The following is a 25,656-nucleotide window of genomic DNA, read 5'->3' on the forward strand; positions in this document are numbered from 1 at the left end:
ATATGCATACATCTGTGTAAATGTAATATCACACAGGTAGTTGAATAAACTTGAAGAAATGCTCTGTAGGTTTTTCCATTGTTATTGTTGGTGAATGCTTTATCTCATCTTTTTTTTTTGTATTGTGTTTATCAAGCTTTTTTATCGATCTTATTTATTGATTTTTTATTCCACATACAGCTCCCTGGTGTTTTTTTTTATTCCTTTTGTGTGTTGTATATTGTATTATTTATTTGTTTGTTTGTCTGTTAGCGTGTTGTGTGTGTACAACAGGCTGCTCCAAACTAATTGCCCCTAGTGGGATTAATAAAGTTGTTTGTATTGTATTGTAAGATATTTCCCTTGGATTAGATGATATTGCATCAGAAAATAAAATAGGTTTGTTATTGTATGTAAATAAATTTAAAAAAAGTTTGATATTGCAGATAAAGAAGGCTTTGGGGAATATTTTGTAAAAAAAAAAAAAAAAAAAAAAATTCCCTGACATGTCATGCCACTATTATCAACATCTTCTGTTTAATATTATAAGACTTTATAGACAACAAACTAATAATACCAACACTTTGATCTCACTAATTCTCAATCACATCAAGAGTGGCTTTTTTAAACTCAAATCTGAGCTATAGTAATGTGTGTCAAATGGAAATAGTACATATTATTTAATCGGTTGAATTTATAATACAAAAACAAATGCATCATTTATTTTACAAGCAATGCATTTATGCTGCTTTAAATGACCTAATCTTTATTCAAACCTCAAACCTGCAGTTCCAGCGCCGGGTGTTCTCATTATCCTTTGACTCAACACACCCAACTGAATTTGTATGAATACTTAAAACCACACAGTCTCATTTGTCACAATTTCTCATCTTTGCCATTTTCAATTTTAATGTGTGCAACTTGCTAATTATGATGCAAATCCAGGTTCAGGAGACGTTTTTGACAACTGATATTATGACACATTTATTATTATATTGCATCAGACTCAAAGTGTCTTCAGAGTCTCCAACATCTAGGCAACATTATAATTTCATTGTTGATGTTACAACAATGGACTATATAACATGTAAGGACAGTTGTGATATTGTACAGTCATATCTAACAAATTAATCTTTAATGATGTTGATCCTTACAATAAAACTCTTAGAAATAATGCTTGTTGTGTGATGCAGATGTAAAAAGTTTAGGACCTCAAACAAAACCCAAACTTATATGAGCTTTTCAATATTAAACCTTGAGTTTGATTATAATTTCTCCATCTCTACATCACTATAAATGGTATCAGAAAGTATGAGTGACTCAGTGAATAGAAAATTTGTTATTTAATGCAACATAATTGTGACTGAATTACAATTAATCTCATGGAAATAAATCACCAAACTGACAGACAGGATGTTTCATACAGTTATATATTACAATGTGCCTTGTTATATAATACAGTCAGGTTCTGTTTTTTTTTTTTAATAAAAATAAGCACTGGAGGAGAAAGTGATACGTTTCGATTTTATTGTAAATTGGACATTATGCACATTACTTAGCGATTGATGACTTGTTAATTAAGCTTGTTAAAGTGGTCGCTGAACTCCCTGCGCTGAGTGAGAGTTCGGACGATGTCAAGTCAAAAAAGGCAAAAATTTAGCCAAGGAGAGCGTTGCGAGCTTGAGATCTCACATACGGGGACAGAACGGTGAGGGGGGCAAGTACCAAAATAAGGGGACAAGAACATTTGAGTGGCTGACAGTGGTGACTGCTTGTGCCAAAGATACCAGTCAATGAACACAAAGATCTTGTTTTTTTTTTTTTTTGTTGTTGTTGTTGAACGTATGGGTCGTAAATCGTAAAGTGAAGGGAGTCTTTTTCTTTCAGACTAAACATCTGAGCTCTTTTTGTAAATGCAGACAGGTTTTTCTCCCAAGAATGATTTGTTTCACCATCATTGCAAACTCAACCGTTTTTTTCAGCAGGTCAAACAAAAGGCGTGGTCTCACACTGACACAATAAATATTGCACACGTGATACTGTATTCTAATAAGGGTGTTTTTGCATACAGGTGTCCGCCCCTCTTTTCCTATGTCTTGTAATATTTCCTCGGAGTTACATTTTTTTCCCCAAATACGATTATCGTTATCACCATATATTCGATATACAGAAGAGTTAACGGTGTCTGTATAAAAACAAAATAACATCAACAAAAGTAGACATCCAATGTGTAAATTTGACATCTTGCTGTGAGACCAAACCTTTCATTGTCCCCCGTTTCTCTAATTTTTGTACAAAGACGATACAACTATCCAGTCATGCAACGTTGTTTGGGAGGGGAGGGGAGGGGGTTGGGGTTGGGGAGGGGGGTGTCTTATGTTTCTCCGTTGTTTTTAAGCGTTCTGCATCTCCTTGCCGATCTTGTAGCTCAGGATCTTGTTCCAATCGATCTTGGTGCGTGTCACAGGAAGCTGGCGGCGTAAGGCTTTGAAGGTAGTGTCCGACATGGTCTGGTAATTCTCGTTGATGGCCGTCTGGAAGGAATAACGAGAGGAGAGGAGATGAGAATATATTGTAAATTAATTTACTTAAAAGTCACTTCCAGGTTTTGTTTTTCAGATGTTTAAAACTTTTATTGGATGACAACAAAACTTTTAAGAGGCTGCAAATATCCATAAATTCTCCCTAATAGCCCAGATTAGAAAAATATGACTATTTATGTACGACGGTGTTTCCCCCGAGCTTTGTACGGTCAAAGGCGGCCTTCATAATTCCTTTTAAATGAATGAATTTACTTGCAAGAGCAGATTTCTCTATTAAAATACAACGTCCGCATTTATCAGTATGACTCAGCTCACTATCTGTACAAGCATAAGACTTTCTGAGGAAAATTCTGTGCTGCAGTGCGAAAGTAAAGGATGCCATCATTGATTCCTACAAGAGTAACACATGAGATCTTCGTGATGTCTCATTTTTAGCCTCTTGCATATCTTACCCCCCCCCCCCTAAACTTAATGAAAGTTTATTGAATTGAATGTCCTAACAAGTGTAGGAACGCTGACTGTAAACAGTGTTTTTGTTTTTTCTCAGTTCTCTTCCTGTATACACGGGTTAAAAAAAACCACAACCTAAGATGATAGTTCAGTTCCCCAGAAACAAACAAAGTCTATAATCAGCAGAATATGCGCTTCTGATTATGACATACTTGATAGTCGTTCTCTGCAGCCTCCATGATCTTAACAAACTCCTTTGCGGTTGAAGCCTCGTTCTGAAAGAAAGACGAGAAGATAAGAGAGAATTTATTTTAAGGAAATAAGTGACATAAACAAAAGACTAAGAAGTTGTGCTTCACAGGATACACAAACACCACAACACTGCAAAGTGGGGAGTTCTCAGCAGGAGGAAAACATTTTCAGGAGGTTTTAGAGCAGATTTGGTTATAGTGGTACAATCATCATAAATAAATAAAACAATGTTCAACATATAAGATGTTATGAGATGTATCTGAGATGACTAGAGTGGTATCTGCTAACTCCTGTAGCTTATATTTGAGGTCCACATCTTCATCAAATGTCTGCGTGAACATAAAATCTGTTCAGTTAATACTCACAGAAATTGACATGGACTCCTGGACCTCTTTGTGGCTCACCAGCTGAACGTTGCCATCCTCATAGTAATGAACCTGGAGAGATGAAAATGTTTTAAACTCAGTTAATTCTGTTCAGCCTAAATGATATAAATTATAATAAAAGCTTTGTACGCAAAGAAACCCCAAAGCATTCTATGAAAACATCCTTTCAAACTCGCTTGTCTCTTCAAAAAAGTGAAGGATTGAAAAGAAAATACCTGGATTTTCATGATTCCTGCCACTTGAGTGGTGGAGGGAGAGATTGTAAATTTCCATTCTGACCTCCAGCGTCCATTCCTGCGCAGAGAGGAGGAAGAGGAGAGGAAAACCAGACTTTAATAGCTCATTACATCTCTTATGACCGTGTCACACAAAATTAGGGGAAGTCGGCAAAAATAAAAACTCAGCGTCGCTTTCAAGTCACGTCCTCGTTGATATTAGACTGAACTTAAAAGCCTCGTGTCGGCTTCAGGAAATAGAAATATTCACCACGCTTCTGTCAGCTAACACGAGATGTTATCTGGAGATCGACACAGAGTTAAGTTGTTCCTTGTTTGAATGACCTTAGGTCACAGCAGTTAAGATGTTGTAATAATTAAAATAACTAATAATTGTATTTGCAAATATTTAAATGCTTGTATACTCATCATCATACAGACTTTTTAGTAATCAAAACAAGTTCTTGTGACAATCCTTCTCTAAAATAAGCTGAAAGTTGGCCAGTTAGTCATATTTCCAAGAACGTCAGTGTACTATTTTAAAGCAATAAGGTGACGGAGGTGAAGAGACGTTTCATGAAAATCTATTTTCCTTATGATTATGCAACTGTCTGCCCCCAAGTCTACTCTCATAATTACAATAACTGAATCCGAGTCCTTTTTATTTATACATTATTCAGCTTGGATAGAAAAAAAAAAAAAAAACTGGAGATGAGAGAATATATATGATGTCAATTTCATGTTCATAATTTTGCCCTATGGCTTCCTGTGGGTAGCAGTCACATACTGGAGCTGTGGGATCATTATACCCAACAACCTATAAGCCCAGTTAAAAACCCAGCAGCAAAGAGGATTGGTTCTTATCCAATTAGATAAACCCGATCAGAAACAGCTCAGCGACGCTTATGAGGACCAACAGCCCGACGCTTTCGGAGTTAAGTGCCAATTAATGTAATGCCTTTGAAGCGTCTCGTACAAATAAACCAGCATTTGAGGCTTTAAGCTTGTTCAGTGTATCAATATCTTTTTAAAATGAAGTTTGATTTAGAAACCGTCGCTGGGAATTCTACAAGCCCTGTTGTTCTTTTCTGAAAGAGAAGAAAAAACCTTTCCTTTTAAGTAAAGATGACACTCTCGCTTGTCATCTTTACTCCATGCTAAAAACAGGAAAGGCTTGTTTGGAAGCAACAAAACAGCTTTGAGTGTCTAATGTGTTTCCCTTCAACAACAACAACAACAACAACAAAAAAATGATATATCAGATGTCAAAAATCCTACACTGACTGAAACATACCAGAAGTTTTTTGGTTGAAACTGATGGCACTCAATGCACACAATGATGGTTTGATGTCCGTCAATGGTTTTCCCGTAAATCTAAAAAAAAAAAAAAAAAAGAGAGAGAGAGAGAGAAGCAACAACACGGTGCTAGTTAATGACCACTTTATAACTAAGTAATTTACTGCTGTGCATGTGCAACAATTGAATGAGACAGTGGTTTGTGGTTAACAGCTACACGAAATTATGCTCACGCTGACCTTAAATCCGACCGAGACAGTAATACATAGGAACGTGTTCAGAGGCGATTTGGCAAACCGCACGACACGTCCACAGTATTCTTTTGTGTGTCTGCAACAGAACTGTGCTCTTCACTTTGCATTAATAAATTAGCAGCACAACAGAAGCTTTATGGAGGAGACTGCAAGCATTTCTAAACACTGTCCGACTACAACTTCTTTTACCGGATAACAAGAATGACTTGTTCTTGTTATCCACATTAGAGGAATACATGGAGATAATGAACACTGGTAAACTGAGGTGTCAGTCAAAAACGAAAGAAAGAAGTAGATAACAATCTCACATATAAACTCATCACGTCCTGGGAATGTTTTGTGATGGTTTATAAAAATCCTCTACAGCAGAATCAGGTCAGGGTCTACTACAGAACAGCACTCTGGGCTGGAGGGTGTTCATTATCTTGCTGAAAGAAACACAACCGGTGGTGGATGCTCGGTCACATAGGAGCTCGGTTAACGAGGGTCCGACAGCGAAAAGACAGCTTGATACTTACCGCGCTACCATCGTCGTTCAAGGCTATTATTCTAGACGTGAAAACCAGGCTGTAGCTTTGATGCACAAAGAGTGACGGCTCATTTCTATTTTAAATTGGTGAAAGCAAACTTCTTATTTTTGCAATTAAACAACCTTTTTATATAAAAGCAAAGCATAGCCCTGCTTTTTAGCATTTTACAATGTCTTTGCTTAAGCTACAAAACACTTGCTGTTTGTGTAATTGTACACCTTTAAAAAAAAAAAACAACCTTAACAGTCAGATCACATTCATCCATTGTTAGAGATTGTTTTGGAGTAAACTGTTGTTGGGACGTACGGTGCAGACTCCGTTGGGGTAATGCTCCTTAACGTAGGCCCTGACGGCCGAGTCCACAGCGCTCCTCCAGCCCTCCAGGGAGCCGTCGACGTCATGGGGCCGGGGGTCGCTGGCCTCCTTCCTCAGGTGGTCAAACTTGAACGAGATCTTGTTCTTGGGGTCCAGGACCCGGCCGTTCCCAAGGTCACCATGCTCTGTGATTAAGACCTGTGAGGGAAAGAGAGAGAGAGAGAGAGATGGCAGGAGAAAGAGGAGGAAAAGAAGAAGAAAGCAGAGATAGGAGTGGCGTGAAGAAGAATGAGTGAAGAGCAGGAAGTATCAGGATATAATAGGAATGGAAAGAAGGAATGAATAGATAGCAAAAACAACACAGAAAAGTAAGAAAACAAACACAGACAAGGGATTTTGTGGAAAAGAAGAGAGAATCAAGATTAAATAAAAGAATGCAACAAGAGAAAGAAGAGCAATAAATAGAGAGGAAATTGGGAAATAGGACAAAGGAAGACAGGAACACAGACGTCAGCCTGAACTTTCCATCATCTGTCTTCCACCTCGACACTCAGCGTAGCCTGCTGGGTATCAGACGGGGGAATATCAACCCGTGATGTGGGAACCCGGGGACATGATGACATCTTTACATAAGACATGGCAATCATTACTAACACTAACACACGGCCTCGTTCATTCGACGACTCGTTAAACCTTCACAGGAACTCACAGGCGGTGAGCACAATGACACTAAAATAAAAGATGTGTTTGTGATCTACTGTAGTTTTCCCGAGGACGCAAAAGGAGAATGAAGGGACTTGTTTGATCCTTTCATCTAATCCCCCCCCCCCCCTCTCTATTTTAATACCCATGATACCATAATATTAGTGTAATTATAATAAAAAAAACTGAAAGAGCTTGTTGTTTTTCCCTGCACTCCTGCCTCTTTATGATGCTGGTTATCAGTTATTGGCTTTTATTTCCATTGTTCCAACTGCATTTATTATGTTATGCTGTTATATAAAATATGCTGTATATATATATACACTCACTAGCTACTTCATTAGTACACTCTCTCTCTCAGCTCTGCCATTAATTCCACTTTTATGAAACTTATACATTGTTGACATTGTCAGAAAGATGATAATTCTACTTTATGTTTATTATTCAGGTTGTGGTGGGTGGTGTTGGTGTGCTGGAGTGCATTATACTGAATGGTGTTCCTAATATTTTGTCCACTCCATTAACATACATGAGGGGGGCAAAATATTAGGAACACCACCACCACAACATGTATATATATATATATATGTCATGAGCTTTACTGCTGGTTCATTTTGGTTCATTAGTTTAAAGAAAACACTATAAGTTGTCCTCTCCTCTAATAAAACGCTGGTTAAACACCTAACAGTTAAACTCATATAGTTTATGAACTGAACTCATGTTTTTCTGAGCTTCAGAAATACTTTTCTTTCATGGAATCAGCATCAGCTATAGCACAATTCAATCATGAATGAAATAATCTATTTTGAATAATTTAAAAAAATTATTTTACTGCACTGCGATGTCAAAACTATTCGTGAAACATGAATAGTTTTGCAGTTTGTAAAGTTATACATATGGTGCGGCAGCGATGGATTCTCTTTAGATATGAATCAGAGAACAACGCGCTCTGAACGAGACGGACAGTGTGGACAAAGCTTTAACTCACCTGTTCTTCATAGCCATCGATTTTCACCGGGGTAAACTGGTCCAAGTTGTACTGTGCAAATGCACTGCAAGAAGAGAGAGAACAGTTACTTTTTACATACTTTATTGTTTATTACTCAAGCATTTTTGCACAGAAAGAGGACTGTGGATTTTGATCTCCATCTCTTTCATTGGAATCATGTTAAAGGGATTTCTGCATGGCCAGTATGGAGAGGAGGGACAATTATAGCAACAATTAAGTCTTTCAATGTACATATGGGCATGTGAGTATTGTTTTCAGACAGGCTTGACAAAATATGAACCTTTCATTTAAGTCATATTCAGTCATAAAGGAAGATTCAATCTTACTCATTTTAATCTGATGCAAATCTGCCACAAACATGAAGTACAAATGACATCAAGCTACGTTTAGTGAAGTAATATTTCCCTACTAACTATACAGTATAAAACACAATTTGCAGAGTGACGGTGTGTCTGTTTGTGACCCATGTTTCAGTACTTTTTCCCAAATTTAAAAGCGAATTTTCATGAGCAGGAAAGAGCACAAGAGGTGAGACTTACTGCGCTGCACCTTCCCTGAGAAGATTGTCATTGTTGAGCAGCAATCGCACATCTGAGGAGGAAAATTGTGAGATTATTATTGAGGAGAGAGGAGAGCAGAGGAAGGAGGAGAGGAGACAGGTAGAGCAGATTAGCCGCATGACACACACACACACACACACACACACACACACAAAAACAAAGCTGCCTGCAGTCAAGTCTTTGCAGCATTTTTGCCGGGGGGGGGGGGCTGAAGCAGACATGGTAGATTAGCTCAGTGGAAAAGGCTGTAAAAATCACACTGAGATGAAAGGGGACAAAGTGGCAATAGGGGACTGTGTTTAAGTGTTGGTGTATTTGTGTGTGGCTGTCAGACTGTGATAAGAGGCAGACAGACAGCCCCCTCGGTGCTCCTCTGAGGTGACGACATTTATCGAAGCGGGACGGGGCCAAAACGATGCCAAAACACATACACACGCTTTCTCTCTCTCGAGGGGCGCTACTTTGACAGCGTGGTGTCAACGCCGGAGCTGCAGGGTGAGCCACAATTTGACCAAAACATCACAGTGTCGTTTTTCTTTCTTCATGGCGACAGCTGTAACAACTGATGTGTGACACATAAACAGGAATGTTTTCCGTTTCAGCTCCTGTTTAGCCGCTGAAAAAACACTTTTTTGGGGGAGACTATTTCCTTTGTTTCACAGCAATAAAAAAATAACTAACATGCAAAGTTAAGATGTTCTTTAAGCCACTTTAAGCAACTTCCACTTTGGCTCCACCCAGTGGCGTTATCAAAGAACGTTACTTTTAAAAAGGAGGTTAAAAAATGTCATTACCACATGGCAGAAATGGGAATAAGTCTGAATCAATGTCACCCTGCAACCGCATGTGGGTTAAAAACTGCAGCAGTCAGTAACACTACTTCAATACGCCCACAGTAACCAAAAGAAATTCTTGGTTCATCTGTCAAAGGTGAGTCATTTCAAAACGGGACATTTTGACACATCATAACAGGAAAGCACAAGTGTTACTCTTGTCTATTCCTCCATTGAATTGCACTAGTGTGAGGCAGAACAGGACAGTATTTTGGGTCATAAATGATAAGCTTTCCATGTCAAACTCTTCCTTAAGAGGAAGGAGGCAATGGCAATGCCTCTGAATCTCTGAACAGATCTGATAGTTGGCAAAACTCTACATTCATATACCAAATTACCAAAAATGTCAGCCAGGACAATATATATTTGCAGAAACCTTGTTCTGAATCCCTAGTATTAAAATCCTGTCTTCTTTCCCATATGTAACACTCTGTAAGTGATAAAACATAAGATATCCAGAGCATGCTGTGTTCAAGTGCATACTAATAATCTGGAACAAATAGTACAGTCATATAAGTGCCATTAATTAACTTTTAAAAAGTCTACTGGCTCCAGACAAAAGGCTGTTTTTCTAATCACAGGGCATTACTAACAGCTTCCTAAATACTTTTCATACGCTGTAATGAATCAGTGCCTCGCAAAATCATACATTATATTCTAAGCAATAACATCAGACTTTTTTTTATATATATATATATATATATATATATATATATATATATATATATATATATATATATTTAAAAACACACATTATATAGAGGAAAATAAACAGAGAGGACTCACCATTGAAAACTTCGTTGAACTCTCCTGGTGGGGCGTGGATGACGAAGTTAGCTGCTATGCGTACCTGCAACCGGAAACAAGGTACAATGTCAAGCCTGGAGGTTGCTGGTCACACTTAAATCTAGCATCACAACATCAGGAAGTGACATCATATACTGTCCAAAATCTCTCCAGCATATACATTTTTTTTTAATTATGTATTTTTATAAGTTTGTTTCCCTTTTTTATTGACAATTTGGAACAGGCAGTTTCCACAGTTGGCCTGGAAAATGTGTCTCAACAGCCTTTTTTGCTATGAAATTTAAGTTTGGTCTCCTTTTTAAGTTTGACCTGCAGTCACTCTGAGTACATCAACTCTATGTAAACACTGGATATACATACAGTATATGCAGTGTGGCCAACAGAGGGTGTAATGTTACTGTGTCACTGGTGTGGAGGGTGGGGTGAGGCTGTCAGAGTCTCTCTCTCTCTCTCTCTCTCTCAGTCTAGCACAGCACATCTGAGCAGTCATTTTTCCCCTTCCTCACTTCTCTTCTGCTCGCTGTACCACAACACTTCCTGTTTCCAGGTCACATGTCAAACTGACAGCGAGACGACAGCCCCTCCCTCCCCCGCATAGTTCACGACCATATAAGGACATAAAAATGTGCTGAGGACTCCTAGTACGCGCTCTCTCTCTCGCCCTACCTCTGTATCTTCCTACCTCTCTCTATCACTGGTGGGCTCAGCCAGGTTTCCCCTGGTCTCACAAGCTGGCATATCAGGGAAAGGTGTTCGTATGTGTGTGTGTGTGTGTGTGTGTCCCGTGGGCCCTTATTAGCAGTGTGTGTATACAAGTGCTCTGGCACTCGCGCAGAGCTGCAGATTGATTTTTTGCTAATGAGCAATGCTGAGAGAGAAAGGAAGGCACTCGGGGAGGTACATGTGTGTCTGTGTGATGTTGAGATCAAAGTTTATCAGCATTAGTCTAATCCGCTGTCATGAGATCATCATGACCCACTTATATTGGACTCTCTAAAATTCATAACACAATGGAGGTGTGTGTGTGTGTGTGTGTGTGTGTGTGTGTCGTGTGAGCGCACGGCACATACACACACTTTGTTAATCAGCTTGTGGAAAATTGTGTTTGTGATGTGAAATCCCTGTGGGAAGAGTAATTTGCATTGGGTCTCCCTCATTACACTGGGCTGCTGCAGGGTAAACAGACTTTCCACGTACAGAGAGCATCTTCCAGACACTCCAGGGGCCTGATCCAAGATAAATGATGAGTTACCTGGATGACTGTGCTGATTCAAAACCAGAAACTCCTTCAATCTAGACCATAGACTGATGTAAAAAGGTGGAACAGGCCCTGATGAAGCCTCATAATTACACTGAATTGCCATTTTGTTTCACTTCATTGATTCAGCCTCACGTTGTGTTCATAGTTTTTGTTGTTGAGAGGTGGATGGGGGCGTATTTCGTTCTGTTAGTAACGGGTAACACGTCTGTCTCGCTAACATCAGAGTCTGCAGTAGTAATTGTTAACTACGTTCTTCACACTGATCAAAGAAATATGTCGATTTAAAAGCTGTTGTTTCTGTATTTCTGTCTTAAAATGATTTGTACACTTGTTCAAAGTCCACGTACGTTTGCACTTGTTGCCATTTTTATAAAAATGCAGCTGAGTAGCTATCCAGCTATGCAGGAAGTTGACATCCTCATTCATAATCCTTGTCTGCAGAGTTCTGTTTGGTCTACTGTTTCTCTGCCGTCAAACCTGAGATGACTAATGTTGTTATATTAAAGTGTGTCATCTGCTGAGGTTCATATCACGGATACATTTGAAAACATAATATTCATTTCCTCTGTTTTTTTTTCTCTGTTTTAAATTGAATCCTTTTAGATTTTGGACTGTGGGAAATTGCGATGGACATTTTCAACTCTTTTTGACATTTTATAAATGAAATTACTGGAAAAAAAAATCAGCCACTGTGATAAGGAATAAATGTAATTTTTCTATTTTGATACAGAAAATCTAAATATGCTAATGTGGACATAAAAATGTCTCCAGTATCAGATTGATCTACATTAGTGTGGACATGGATTGTTTCACAAATTTATCTGGTAATAAACGTCGAGTATAGCAGTTATGGACATTTTGGAACATTTAAAAACGATGACAACTGCTACATTAATTTGATTTTACATGAACATTTAGGAGGCTGTGTGAATGACAAGATAAACTAAGCGCATCTCAACTAGTCCAAATATCTGACACCGATTTGAACTCTATGCTCAGGTCTGGTTTCAATAAAGTATATTAATAAGAGTTCAGCTGGACTATTATAATTACTGTTAGAATACAGATATACAGTTTCATAGCCTGATTTAACAACATTATATGATGTTTTTTAATGTTTTTTTGTGTCTTGTTTTGCAGTTTCAAAGTAACGCAATACTGTAATGGTATCTATACATCCATTTTCAAATCTGTTTATCCTCTTTAGGGCTGTAGAGGGGCTGGAGATTATTATCCCAGCATGCATTTAGCAAGAGATGGGCTTCACCATGGACAGGCTGCTAGTCTATTAGAGGGATAACACGCATAGAAAGACAAATACAGTCAAATATGAAAATTTGGTTTCGAATTCACCTAAAACAAGCAGGTCGGAAAGCCTGAGCAGGCCACTGTAATGACACTTCAGATGGTGATGAGAATTAAAGTCTGAGTGCTTAAAATACTGGCTTAAAACATGATCAACATCTAGATATGTTGATCATATGCCCGATTAACTGTGTAGCGCCTACAGCTAGGGAGAGACCAGTAAACACAACAAAGGAATGGACACGGATGGTGTCACAATCATATCCAACAGCAAAAAAAAAACATCCTAACTTGTTTTAGGGTGCATGGAGAGCAGAGGAGATGAAGCGAAAGGGAGTTTGATGTGGTTCAAAATGAATCATTGACAGGAGAAGGAGGAGGAGGAGGAGGAGAGAGCTACTCCATTAGCAGATTATGAGTCAGGCATTGACTGTTAAAAGCCAGTTAAAACACTTCCTCTTCCCTTTAGTAACTGGAAAAGAGCCTACATCCTTCTTTGACTATACAGTAAGGCAACATATGAACATATATATATAAATGATAAAATGACATAAAGACAAATACACTCACTTTTCACTAAATTTTGACATAAAACTTGATTTTTTTTAGACATTTTATCGACTGTCAAACAAACAGAAGCAGAAACATCAACTTCTAGACAGAAGTAATTACAGCAGGGCTTCACTTTTGAATGCTGAGCTTCAAGGTTAAGTGTTCTTTTCATTTTCAGTCTGTTACGCTGGGACACGGCCTGCTGGGACACTCTGGAGCTTCAAGACCTAGTTTTTAGCCTTGAGCGCCGACTGTGACCGCGCTCCGTGACGAGCTCAGACTGAGGCGAAGGGTCTCTGCAGAGAATTTCATTAACTAACTCGAGAGTCTTTGGTGCTTGAAGCCTGTCAGATAAACCGTGCTGTGTAGTCGTACTGAGATAATTCTGATTGACTTTATCTGGACCTGGTTGGGCTTTCACACCAGATAAAAATCAATAACTTTGTCAAATCGTTACTACCTCCACCAGTGGAGCTAAAAGGTTGTTTTTAACTGGATGTGAGTGACTGTCAAGGAATGAATGAAACAAACTTCCTTTGGGGAGCAGTTGATTGAAATTTAGCAATAATCTAATACCTGGGATGCACTGTAAGCCTTTTAAACTAGTGCTGACAACGTTAGACTATTGATTGATTAGTCAATCAACAGAAAACTGACAGTTACTTTGACAATCCTTTAAGTTATTTATCTTGGTGAACAGAAAACATTGATTCCACCTTCTGAAAGGTGAGGATTTACTGCCGTTGTAATTGTTTTTCTCCACTCTTGGTCAGAAAAAATAAGACATTTTGAAGACATGCAGTCACTTTGGGCTCAAAAAACCTATTAGTGTGGATGTAGTAACACATGAACATATAGACTGCATCCACACTAATACCTTTTCTTTTTAAAACCTATAACTTTTGCTACGTTAACGCCTGGCGTCCACACTACTCCGGCGTTTTCAAACTCTGTTTTCAAATGCTGCTGACCCAGTTCTAGTTTGAAAACTTTATTTTTGCTTGAAATAAGGGCTTTTCATCTCGCATAGACGGTTCTCTTATCTTTCTATGGATTCTCGGAGGGTAGAGGTTAAGGAATCGGCATGCGGACAACCGAGGAGCTGGAATAATAACACTGACAGACACACAGACAAAGAATGTGGGACATACGGACCTCCTGTAGTGTGGCATTCTCATGTCTTTGTGCTCACTTGGACACCAGCTGGTCTCCATTTTCTTTCAATTTATTCACTGTATATTCCTCCTCATGTTACCCAACAACCACCGCTCCCACCGCACAATCCCACGAACGCCGACCTCACCCGCACGACACCCTTTCTTAATCCCAGAAGGACACTGGCTGAAACTGAAACCGCACCGTACTAATCCTGACATCGAAATTCGCCTTATCATGCCGATCCAGATTCACGAAAACACTGGTAATATATTTAAAAAAAAACAAAAAAACAAAAGAAACAAGAAGTGAGGCGATATTGTGGCCTGCAGGCGTTTTAAGCTGCATCATCTCCCCCCCCCCACCCCCCTGAGTTTGATCCCCTTCCCTGGCGAGCCTCCATCTCAATATCCTACATAGAAAAAGGAAAAGGGAGCCTCGAAATGCTACACCAGAGACAAGGCTTAGTTTAAAAAGAAAACCAATTTAATGTTGGTGAAAATGGAGGTTGGGTGATGGGTGCAATAATTTATGAATAATAAGTCCACAGTGTGACAGCAAAGAGAGAGAGAGAGGAGGAGGAGGAGGAGGAGGAGGAAGACTGTCAACCAGCCACAGGGTAACTAGAAATGTTCAAAATGAAGAGGTGGTGGCTGGTTGGATGAAGATTAGATTGAAGAGGGCAAATAAGTGTGTGATGTTGGAGATAAGATTGTTGATTTACTGATGAGGGGAAGGGGTGGGGGGGTTCCTAACAGTAAAGATCAAGACTTTGTTATTAATAGTTGTGGCACCATGTTATACAGAGTAATGACTTTCTGGGACACTGTGCTCTGTTTTATAGCAGGCCCTGCTTCACATTCACTCAGACTGACACATTAACACCTGCTCTAATGTCCAGCCACGAGTTCACAGAGCTTACTGCTAGTTTTAAAAGCTTTAGCCCATTAACTACCAAGCATATAGACGCAAATCTGAAGATTTCCTTCCTTCTTTCCCATTTCAGTTCATCTGAGTATTAATAAAAAAAATGTGAAGACTTCCGACTTGCTTAAAAGTTGCTTGGTAATCATTTTATCACCTTTATTTTCCTGTTAAAAAGGTAAAGCTGTTGTGTCTACAACAAAAATCTTCTGTGATTTTTTGTTGCCCTTTCGGTTATAAGCTGAGGATGTAAAATGAAACCAAGCAAACTATGTAAATGTGGATGTGTGTGTGTGTCAGCCACAGTGTCTTTTTTTAATACTAGTAGCTAAATTTAGACATTTTAATATCCTATCCAATAAAATTGCCTTTCACAAGTTACCAAAGCCAAAAAAAACAAAACGTGATTGATAGAACAATCAGTTAACAATCCATATGTTGGGGCATCAAATGTTGCATACTGAGGCAGCAATCAATCTTGTGACCTTGCAGTTACTGGTTTGCTCTGCTGCATAAATACTGAACCTGAATGATATCGCCTTTGACTACTTTAGATGAGCTCGTTTGTCACCTTCAGCGTACATCCCAACGATTTATCCTTACACAGTGCCGGTGAAAGTAGTGTCGTTTTACCCAAAGCAGCTAGCTGTGCAATATACGGAATATCTCTGGGTTGCATTACAACCTCCAGTATGCAGACAGCACGCTGTAAAAGCCGCTGGTCTTAACCAATCATCGTTAGCATTTTATAGGAAACTCCTGGGTCAAAGCAGGGGGCATAATGGGGTTTAAAACAGATCTAGAGAGTTTCTCAACCTTCTAGTAGCACAAAAAACAGCTGTCAAAACTATCCTCAGGAGAAAAAGGTGAGTTTTCTGCCTGGAGATCAGCGGCTGTGGTGCAAACGGTACGAGGAGTGAACATTCTGGGTGTTGCAGACTGAAAAGCGTGCATAGTTCTGTCCTCGTCTACAGATTTCTGACACTGCTGCAGGCACGTACAGACAGCGCTCCTCTGTCTTTGCATTCTTTCAGTTAAAGGGAGATGCCACTAAATTTCAGCACTCAACGAAGTCTAAGACAGCGGTTCACAAGCCGAGCTCAAGGAAACACACAGGGCTGTTGGGGGTTTCCAGTGGCTCTGGTTTGGTTTTAGAGTATTATTAATAAGGATTGTATTCTATAGATGGAATCTGCTGCAATCTTTCATCAATAATGCCTTACTGTACCATGTGACTACATGCATTTTTCACATGGTTGGCCTCTGTAAGAATCGAGCCACTAAATCTGGTATAGTCAGCTATATGCTCTCACTAATTAGCATCATGATCATGAACAAAGGCATTAGAGGTTTCAGTTTACCTTCTCTGACACGGAAGTTAGCCGACATGTTATGCTAACTGCCAGAATAGCTGAGGTGGTCAGGGCTCTTCTAGCAGCGACAACAAACCAACTCTGCTCTTAAATGTATGCAGGATGCATTCAAATCCTTCATTGAATACGTCTATACTCTCCTTCTCTGGTGGCTTGTTTTTTCCTGTATGCCTACCAACAACCTAGATCACACAAACACATATACACACACAATACAAGTTCATTCTTTCTCCCTTTCAGTGCTGGTGAGCAAAACGATGGAGAGATAATACATGAAAATCAATGAATCAATCAATGAATTCACCAGTCAACAAATAAACTTGTAAATTTTAGTCACATTGTTTTTGACATTGGTCACAAAATGCAACTAAGAGGTTGCAGCGTCGAGCCCTGCACACTCACACGTACTGTACGTACACTAACAACGTCTAGCTCACAGGACTGAAAATAAAGAGAAGTTTCGGATGTACGCAACACACTATTTCAGACACTGCTGGTCAGATTTCCTCAAATCTAAGAAGAAGAAGCGCTCTGTATCGTGTCTCTATGTGGAATCTGTTTGTCTTTTTTAGCTTCCTCATTTATTTCTGCTCACTAACAGCACGTGCTCTGTTCTCCAGGCGGTTCATATAATATACCACATCGACTATAAAGACGTTACAAGCTTTGCTCAATAATCTGGCAAACTTGTAACAAACTCCCATCAGGCATCATTTCATATTATATATATATAAGTTATTGCTTGCAAACAAAGTACAGTAAATGGTAAGCCTCTATGAGTCTGTTTTTACACTACGGTGATGATTTCATGGCCTACCGATTCACAACTAACATGAGAAAGATTGTATGTTATTAAAAGCATCTAAGCGTCATCACATCAATAAAGTCTGTGGAGAACTAAGACTATAAATATACCATCTCACGCCCTCGTGAATATACGCCTTCTCTTGAGATTATATATTCTTACCAAACCACTTTTTGCAGACATAGAGGTCTAGTCTGAAACAGGAACTTCGGCACAGACATGCAGGCTCCTTCACAGACATTTGGTTAAAACAAAAAAAGAAACCTTTGGTGTAAAGATAATAATGTAAAGTGTAAGCTATAGTGAAACAAAGTGGGCAGCTGCCACTTGCTTATAAATGTGTCTACTCTGTCAATTAATTTACCAGATGCCCCACTATTATTTTAGGTATTTTCATACAATAACAAACAATCAAGTTGACAGATCAAACAGTCAAATTGCTTGGTTTCTGGTTCTGGTTCATGCACAGATGTTTAAGTACAGATGAAGACGAGTCGACGGCACTCAGATTGAGTAATGACAGTTTCCTGTAATACCTATGTGTGGTTTCTTTGCTGTAATCAGGAAGCTAGCAGGCTGGTTCCCATATGACTCAAAAAAAAGACTCCGTGCAGTATTTTGTATCTGTGGCAGAGATGAGACTCTCTTCTTGCTGTTTAATAATTTAAAAATGGAAGAGACTGTTTAGTAATTTCCAATCAGCTTTTGTGTCTTTTTTTGGAATAGCAGCGTGACGCACAGACGGCTACAACGGCAACAAAAAAAGAAAGAAATCCCTCAGTCCCCTGAGGGGACTGAGAGACAAACCTGAAACCATTTATTATATCTGACACAGACGCAGCGTTGCTATGAAAAAGCGACGGCCTTGGTTACCTTTTCTAAGACATCACGGGTCATCACAGTAATGTTGGATCATACCGAGCGAGGATTCTCTCAAAAGCAATTCAATGTGAGAAAGTATCATCGGTGGAGTGAGGAGAGACACACATCATGACAGTAACTAGTGAATACAGCTAAATGATAAGTGCCAGACTGCAGATACATCATATTAGTGTATAAGTCGACCGATAAGTAACGAGAAATCGCAGTAAAGAAATGTCACAATAGGTTTGAGGTTATTTGGAAACAGAGTTTACATTTTTGTCCACCAGAGAAGACTGACAAGTTCATTTCTCAACTGTAAAATGTCCAGATTAGTGTGCATCTTAGTCACCAAAAGAAAAAGAAAAGAAAAATCAGAGGACTCTGTATCAGTACTGTTTGTTAATGTTATGGCCTTATGTTAGAAGCTGTTCATCGTTATCTGATTTAAATAAATTCCAGACAAGTATTGATTGGTATACTAGTGAAATTTTGGAAACTACTGTCTGCTGTCAGAGTGTTAATGTAAATGCTCTTTCCTCCAGTCTTTCACAGAGCTGCACAAAACAGGACCGAGGGCCCGCAGCAGCAGATGGTTTGACTGCTCTGAGCTAATGCACCGGAGAGACGGACTTCCAAGTATAAAAAACGCGACTGCAGCGTTTGCATGGAAACGCCGTGCTTTTAAACAGCACGACAGAGACGGATGCGTGACGTGACCCGCTCGGTCCCGCGCCGTTCATATTCAGAGCAGGAAGTGAACGGCTTTCACCGGGCTAAATACTGCGTGATATTGGCTGCGCTTGGTTCTCTACCGAGGCAGCTGGCAGGTTGCCAACCATCATTCTTTTCAGCTCTACAAAGTCAAACTGTCTGGTCAAACTGTGAAAGTGGCTAGACTGTCATGGAAACCAGTGTGGTTAAATGATGACAAAAAAGCTCCACAACACTCACACCTACGTTTGCGGGTGTCCCCATCAAGTTTTTTTTTTGGCCACAGATCCAAGTCACTTAATACCGAGTCCCAATCCAATACTTGTATTTTCCCACGTAATACAGCTGCATAAAGCATATTTCAAGTACATTAAACTGATTAAAATCAATCTTATGTATATGCTTGACAATTTAAATAGCTCTGCAATGCATTAAGAAAAAAAAATGCCTGCATCCAAGCTGTTCCTTAAGGTTTTTTTTGTTGGCTGTGGCTCCAAAAGCTCCAGAAAACGGCGAAACCTTGCATTCACTACCACGCCGATGGGTCGGTCATCCAAAAGCGACGAATTCAATTACCCTCTCTGTGATCTTTCTGACCTTGTTGCAGTCTCAAGGAAATTTCTCTCTCCTTTTAAAAGTATCCTCTGGTGTTTGTTGCTTCGGTGCAGCCTTTCACTTGAGTTGACTCACTGCATACCGTTGAGTGTTTTTATTTTTTTAGGTGCCATATCAAATTGAACGCAGCTCTGTTACTACCGCTTTGCTAAAAATGCTCGCGTTGCAGACTCTAGAAGTGGTTGTTGGACTGCTTTTGTTTTCCAATTTTAAATATTTCCACACTGCAGATATTTTAGCCGCAGGTATGCCAAAGTACACTTCTGTTTACTCCGACACCTGTGTGACAGCCGACGTAGGATAGGAGGATCGGGTTTAGGTCCTTACTCAGTATAACCAATACTTGAGGTCAGATCAGGACATCCCTACCTAAGTTGTTACCAGCTTTTACCGTAGCTTCATGTCATGAGCAGATATCTGAAACATCGCTTGTGGTGAAGTTTGTGAACATCACAAAATGAAAAAGTGACTACAATCACCTTACACGCCCAAGAAGCCCTGTAATGAAAAGCTTAGCTAACAGCTGATGCCTGTGTGTTGATGAGGATGACGCGGTCACACCCACGGGTCAACGGGCTGCCTAAACTCTAAAAATCTTCTGACTCAGACTTCTGTGGGGCAGAGCAGAATAAAACCAGGCCTTGTTCTGACACTGAATGGTGGATTACATAACTTTCAGATAAGTAACTGAGGAGTTCACAGCCCGGTTTATTATGAAGAATGTCCATAATGGTTTACTGGGATATTAACAAGCTTTGTAGGAATTTGTCTGTGAGCTCAGGATAGACACAACACAGTGTGTTAGGTACACATGTACACAAACCTCCATGCATATGAAAACATTAAGAATTTCAGTAAGGCTGCAACTATGGGTTATTTTTAACTATTTATAAATTTACCATGTTTTCTTTATTTGATTGTTGAATCATTTAATGCACAAAATGTCAAAAAAAACAATGTTAAATTCCTTCCACAAGTAACCAAAACTCACAGAACTGTCTAAAAATTGCTTACAGAGTCTGATCAGTAGTGGGGGAAAAAAAAAGTTCAGTTTATGATGTAAAACTTCCCGTATGTAAATTAGTAACCAGCAAATTCCTAGCATTTCTACATATTAACTGACTGAAACAAACAATTATCAATTTAGCCTAACCAAAGAGTAAACCAGGCTTAGCAGAGATTAAAAAAGTACAACGAATATGAGTTTGCAAAATAATATTAACCCATTTAGCAGGATATTAAAATAAAGTACTAGTCAGATTCGTGTAGACAGCTCAGACTCAAGCAGTGTGTGTGTGCTTCATAGAGAGAGAAAGCTCTTTTAAGGAAATGAGAAAATGAACAGTGCAGTGCTACCAGACACTAGCAGGGCTGTGTAAACCCCGCTCACAAAATGAGCTTCGCTACCTTATTTGCATAATAGTTTTCGTTTACTGTTTTTTTTAATATAATAAATATTAGTATCAGCTGTAGCCATAGATTTTTTAAAAAGGTAAAGAACACCTGTGTTTACAGTTTTAAACTATAATTGGTTACTGTAACGTTATATGTGGGGTCGTTTGCATCATGTCAACTGGAGCACATAGTTCTCACATCTTTTTACTGACCGTGAAACACGGTAACAGAGGTACAGCGGTTGGCTGGCTAGCTTGTAAGTTAGTATGCCTATGGTCGCTGTCATATGCCTGACTAAATCATATTTTGTATATAGAATAAATTATCAGCCCTTTTCCACCACTTCCGATAGTTTTACGGTGTAAAGGGAGAAAAGCGGTGTCAAACAGCGAAAGGGCGTGTTAGTGTAGCTGTCTGCTAGCAGGCTGTGGCTATGCTAAACTAACTAGCTAGCGATCTTTGATGTACGAAAACTTCCATAACACAAGCAACCAAACACACAGCGGAGAACCGACGTGTCCAATGAACGAAAATCGTACGGGAGGTAAGCTTAGGTGCATTTACAATATGTACACGGTTCCTATTTTGAGTCAGGACCGTACAAGGAGCCTCCGTTTGAGATTCGCAAATGAGCGGAAGTTGAGCTAAAAATAATAAGAGCAGAAGCAGCAGCGGCTGTGCTGAGGCCTCGGTTTTCTCCACATTTCAACAACACGGTCGACGCCGGGATGCACGGCGAGAAGGACTCAAATGCAACTCGAATTTCGAGCGCTAACGTCCCCCGCTGGGCTTTATCTAGTGATTAAATCGGCATCTTACCTTTTCCTCGTCGGATAGCTGCTCCTCATGATCCGCCATCTTTTCTTCCGGCACCACCAGCTTGTCAGAGCCCCGTGACGTCACCGCATGGGTGGATTTCCAGCTTGGCTCAGTTCAGTGTTCCCAGTTTGATTGATGCTCAGTCACAGACTGTGCAGCGGTAGTAGAGATAGTTCATGGCCACACGAAGCCTACATATTTGCATAATTCAGTAATTGATAATTGATAACTGCACTGTTTGTTTTTGGACAATTCATTTATGCATCATGGTCGATGGTAACATACTGTACACGAGGTCAAACTTGATTTATGTGCTATTTGTATATGTGTTTTTCACCTATATAGGAAAAGGCCATATCAAAGTCATCACTGCCATCTCGAAGTCTACATTTATAATGCCTAATGAGATATTTAACATCCGTAGTTGAGCTCAGCGCTAATAATCATGACAACAGACACAATAGGTTGGCTTAAAAAGTCCCTCATACAAACTCTGAGCTGGGGAAGACTGGTTTCCAGTACTGTGCACCTAACTGGAATGAGCTGCAACACAGCTTAAAGATAGTCACTTACTCCTCTGAGGGACTGAGCTGATATATATTATTTAGTGAATTTAGAATATTTTAATTAGTGTGTCTGTGAGTGTGTTTGATGATTATTTTATGATTGTGATGTGAATGAGCGGTCTTATTGTGATCTCATTTATCTATCTATCTATCTATCTATCTATCTATCTATTTGATTGATAGATATATAGATAGATATATAGATAGATAGATAGATAGATAGATAGATAAGCTGTTCTTAGGTCACTCTTGCAGAAGAGATCTTGAGCTCGATGAGATATTCTGAATAAATAAAGCTTAACATACTTCTTTTGTGTCTTTCTGGTTTGTTTTTTGAGCTGCTGTATTGCAGAATTTCCCTCCAGGAGATCAATACAGATACATCTTATAAATTAATATTGCAGAGTTGAGCTGAAAAATGTTGTTGATAAATTGCCGACGGACAGAAAATGAATCTGCTGCTATTTTGATAGTCAGTTAATTGTCTCTTTTCAAGTAAAAATGCTAAACATTCACTGACTTCAGATTCTCCAATGCAAGGATTCCTACACTGTTCATTATCATATTCGATATTTAACTGAATATTTTTGGGCTCTGGACTGTTGTTTGAACAAAACAAGCAACTTAAAGACATCCCCTTAGGCTACGGGAAATTCAAATGAGTATTTCACAATTTTCTGACATTTTATAGAAAAAATAATTAATAAGCAGCAGGTTTATTGACAATACAGTCATTTTTAATTTGCAGCCCTATTGTGAAGTGAGTACATCTAAGGTTTATATTCAAATTTAGAGGCCTAGCTGGTCAGTTCAGTAAGTAAGGTTTCCTGTGCAACCGGGATGTGACCTTGCAAAAGTGCTTGCTTCCCTAAAAATAACTTTACTGAATAAACAGTCAAACTGAAATGTTCATTATTTTGCAGATGCCCTCCTAAAGCCCATAAACATCCCTGGAATCATTAATCCTCACTTTAGGAACCGCTGGTACAGGATAACCCTTCTTATGTGAATTCTCCCCCTGACAATCCATAGTTTAATTTTTCTTTTGCCAAAATGTCAAATCCCTTTCTTTCATGAATTCATCATTTGCATCCTCTCACAGTGTAAATTGTGCAGTCTTAAATTTAAATGTGTTTCAAGTACTCTATATACACCTGGGACTTGTTATCACCAGTCAACACAAATACTGTACATTTCATGTTTATATAGCTCATCACATTTACACCTGAGAGCTGCCAGTTCAAACATCATGTATCACACTAACAGGCTATTTAATGCCTTGCTCAAGGGCACATTTGTCGTGGCACTATTTGTACCTGACAGCAGCTGTTGAAAGAAAGCATTCCTCTAACATCCATCAGGAAAATGTAATGTTTAAGGTATAATTATCTTCTTCATCATCACAATGGAAGCCCTGTGATTTAAACCACTGGTTCAGTCACCATGTGTAACCATGTTTTCTCCCACTAGATGGCGAGCTAAGACTGTTTTCTGAAGCTGAGTTTTCCCACAGAATCATCTCCCTGTGAGGGGGAATGAGATCAGTTTCAGTGCCTGACTCATTCCTTTTCACACCAACAGCAAAACAGATAACAAGTAACTCTATACTTAATACTAAAACCCGCAAGTCACACTCACACAGAGAGAGAGAGAGAGGGAGGGAGGGTGAGACAGAGAAACACAGAGAGAAGGTTTTGTTAAATATTATCACAGATGGTTGAATCATTGTTGGCTTTAGGAAGTTTGAAGTATTCAGTGTGAGCACTAACAAGAAGGAAGTCTGGGTGACTGGAGTCAGTTAACTCATGTTTCACTGTATCCTCTTTGTAAATGCATCACTTGTCTACATATGTAAACACAGACACACACACACACACCCTTGTTTGTGTCACTTGCATAGAGATCACTGACTTATGCTCATTCCCTGGAGGCTTACTCTAACCTGACCCATAATTGCTAGCCTACCTGTAACCTTTACCCTAAATTTAACCTAAGCGTAGTATTACAAAAAACAACAAATTCTTAACCATAAAACAAATAATTAACCTTGTGAAGAGCTGATTTCTGTCTCCAGATGGAAGGTGAGTCCTCAAAACATGACTGTTACCAACAGAGATGACTATATACTCATACATAGTGAGTATTGACTTCAGTCTGGTAGCCTTCAGTCATGGAAGAGGTTTTCAGACCCTTAACATAGATTATTTTACTAAAAGTAGGAATAACACAATGAAAAACAGAAGTATTATCAGTTTTATAGGTATAGTCAGTATATGGTGAAAAGAATCTAAGCTCAAAGCTCCCTTTACTAATGATTCAGAGCTTTCAACCACACCTCACAGTCTTTATGCATTCATTTAGGTCACATGATGACACCTGAGCCGGCTCCATTTGCTAAATAAAGACCATGAGATGGGAGAAAAGCTCAGAATTATTCGCAAGTGGACCTCTTACACTTCCTTCACCACTTACAGTATGTAATTGTATATTATATTATTGCATTATATCCGCTAATGCATTAAGGTGTAAACATATTTGTAGCCGGTCAAGGTGGAGCTAATTTTAGCTATTTTTCATACGTGGGTGGTTAATCTATAAGAGTAAGACGTACTTAGTCATGGTGTACCACCTTACTTTTGCCTCTTACTGTAGCTAGTTAGCTAGCTGACTGAGCTGCTTCTCTCCAGGCTGCAATGGAGAGCCTAAGACAAGAATAATCATACTGTAGCTCTACTGTAGCATTACTAACATGTCTACAGTCACATCACAACAACTCTATTTTTCTCACTAGGTTGTCATTCACTGCAAAACCTCCACTGAACTACAATACAAGCACTTAAAACTAAACTGCTGCCTGACGGCTACGATCCTTCCCAATGCCCTGCCCTTCCCCTCTAAGACTGTAATTTATCCCTCCTTTGAAAAGACTCAGTGTTCATGCGATGCCAGCTCTGTTTGTTTAGGTGGGGTCACTTCAGTGCTCACGTTGCCACTGTATTACACCACTATTACAGGGCCACAGCGATGAGAGAAACGATGATAGTAATCTACGTCTTGCAACAAGCCTGAGTCTGTCCGTCCTTCACCTTCATCTTTCATCCATGACTCTTCTTTGCACGAAACAAAAGAGTCCTTTACCATACACCGTTATTGTATCTATCATTACAGATCTACAGGAAC

The 25,656-nt window shown here is 39.3% G+C and overlaps 1 protein-coding gene across 1 annotated transcript; it reads right to left on the reverse strand.

Annotated features, from left to right (window-relative positions):
• Positions 1–1,307: 1,307 nt before the first annotated feature.
• Positions 1,308–22,015, reverse strand: LOC121897709 (F-actin-capping protein subunit alpha-2). The gene is made up of 10 exons (XM_042412399.1): positions 21,911–22,015; positions 10,111–10,174; positions 8,471–8,522; positions 7,911–7,974; positions 6,212–6,418; positions 5,120–5,199; positions 3,826–3,904; positions 3,590–3,661; positions 3,185–3,247; positions 1,308–2,513 (listed from the first exon to the last, which is right to left on the reverse strand). Exons 1-10 carry the CDS (start codon positions 21,947–21,949, stop codon positions 2,373–2,375), a joined length of 861 nt encoding a protein of 286 aa, XP_042268333.1. The 5' UTR covers positions 21,950–22,015; the 3' UTR covers positions 1,308–2,372.
• Positions 22,016–25,656: the final 3,641 nt, after the last annotated feature.

The sequence above is a fragment of the Thunnus maccoyii genome, chromosome 5 (genome assembly GCF_910596095.1).
Source record: "Thunnus maccoyii chromosome 5, fThuMac1.1, whole genome shotgun sequence".
Classification (NCBI taxonomy): Eukaryota; Metazoa; Chordata; class Actinopteri; order Scombriformes; family Scombridae; genus Thunnus; species Thunnus maccoyii.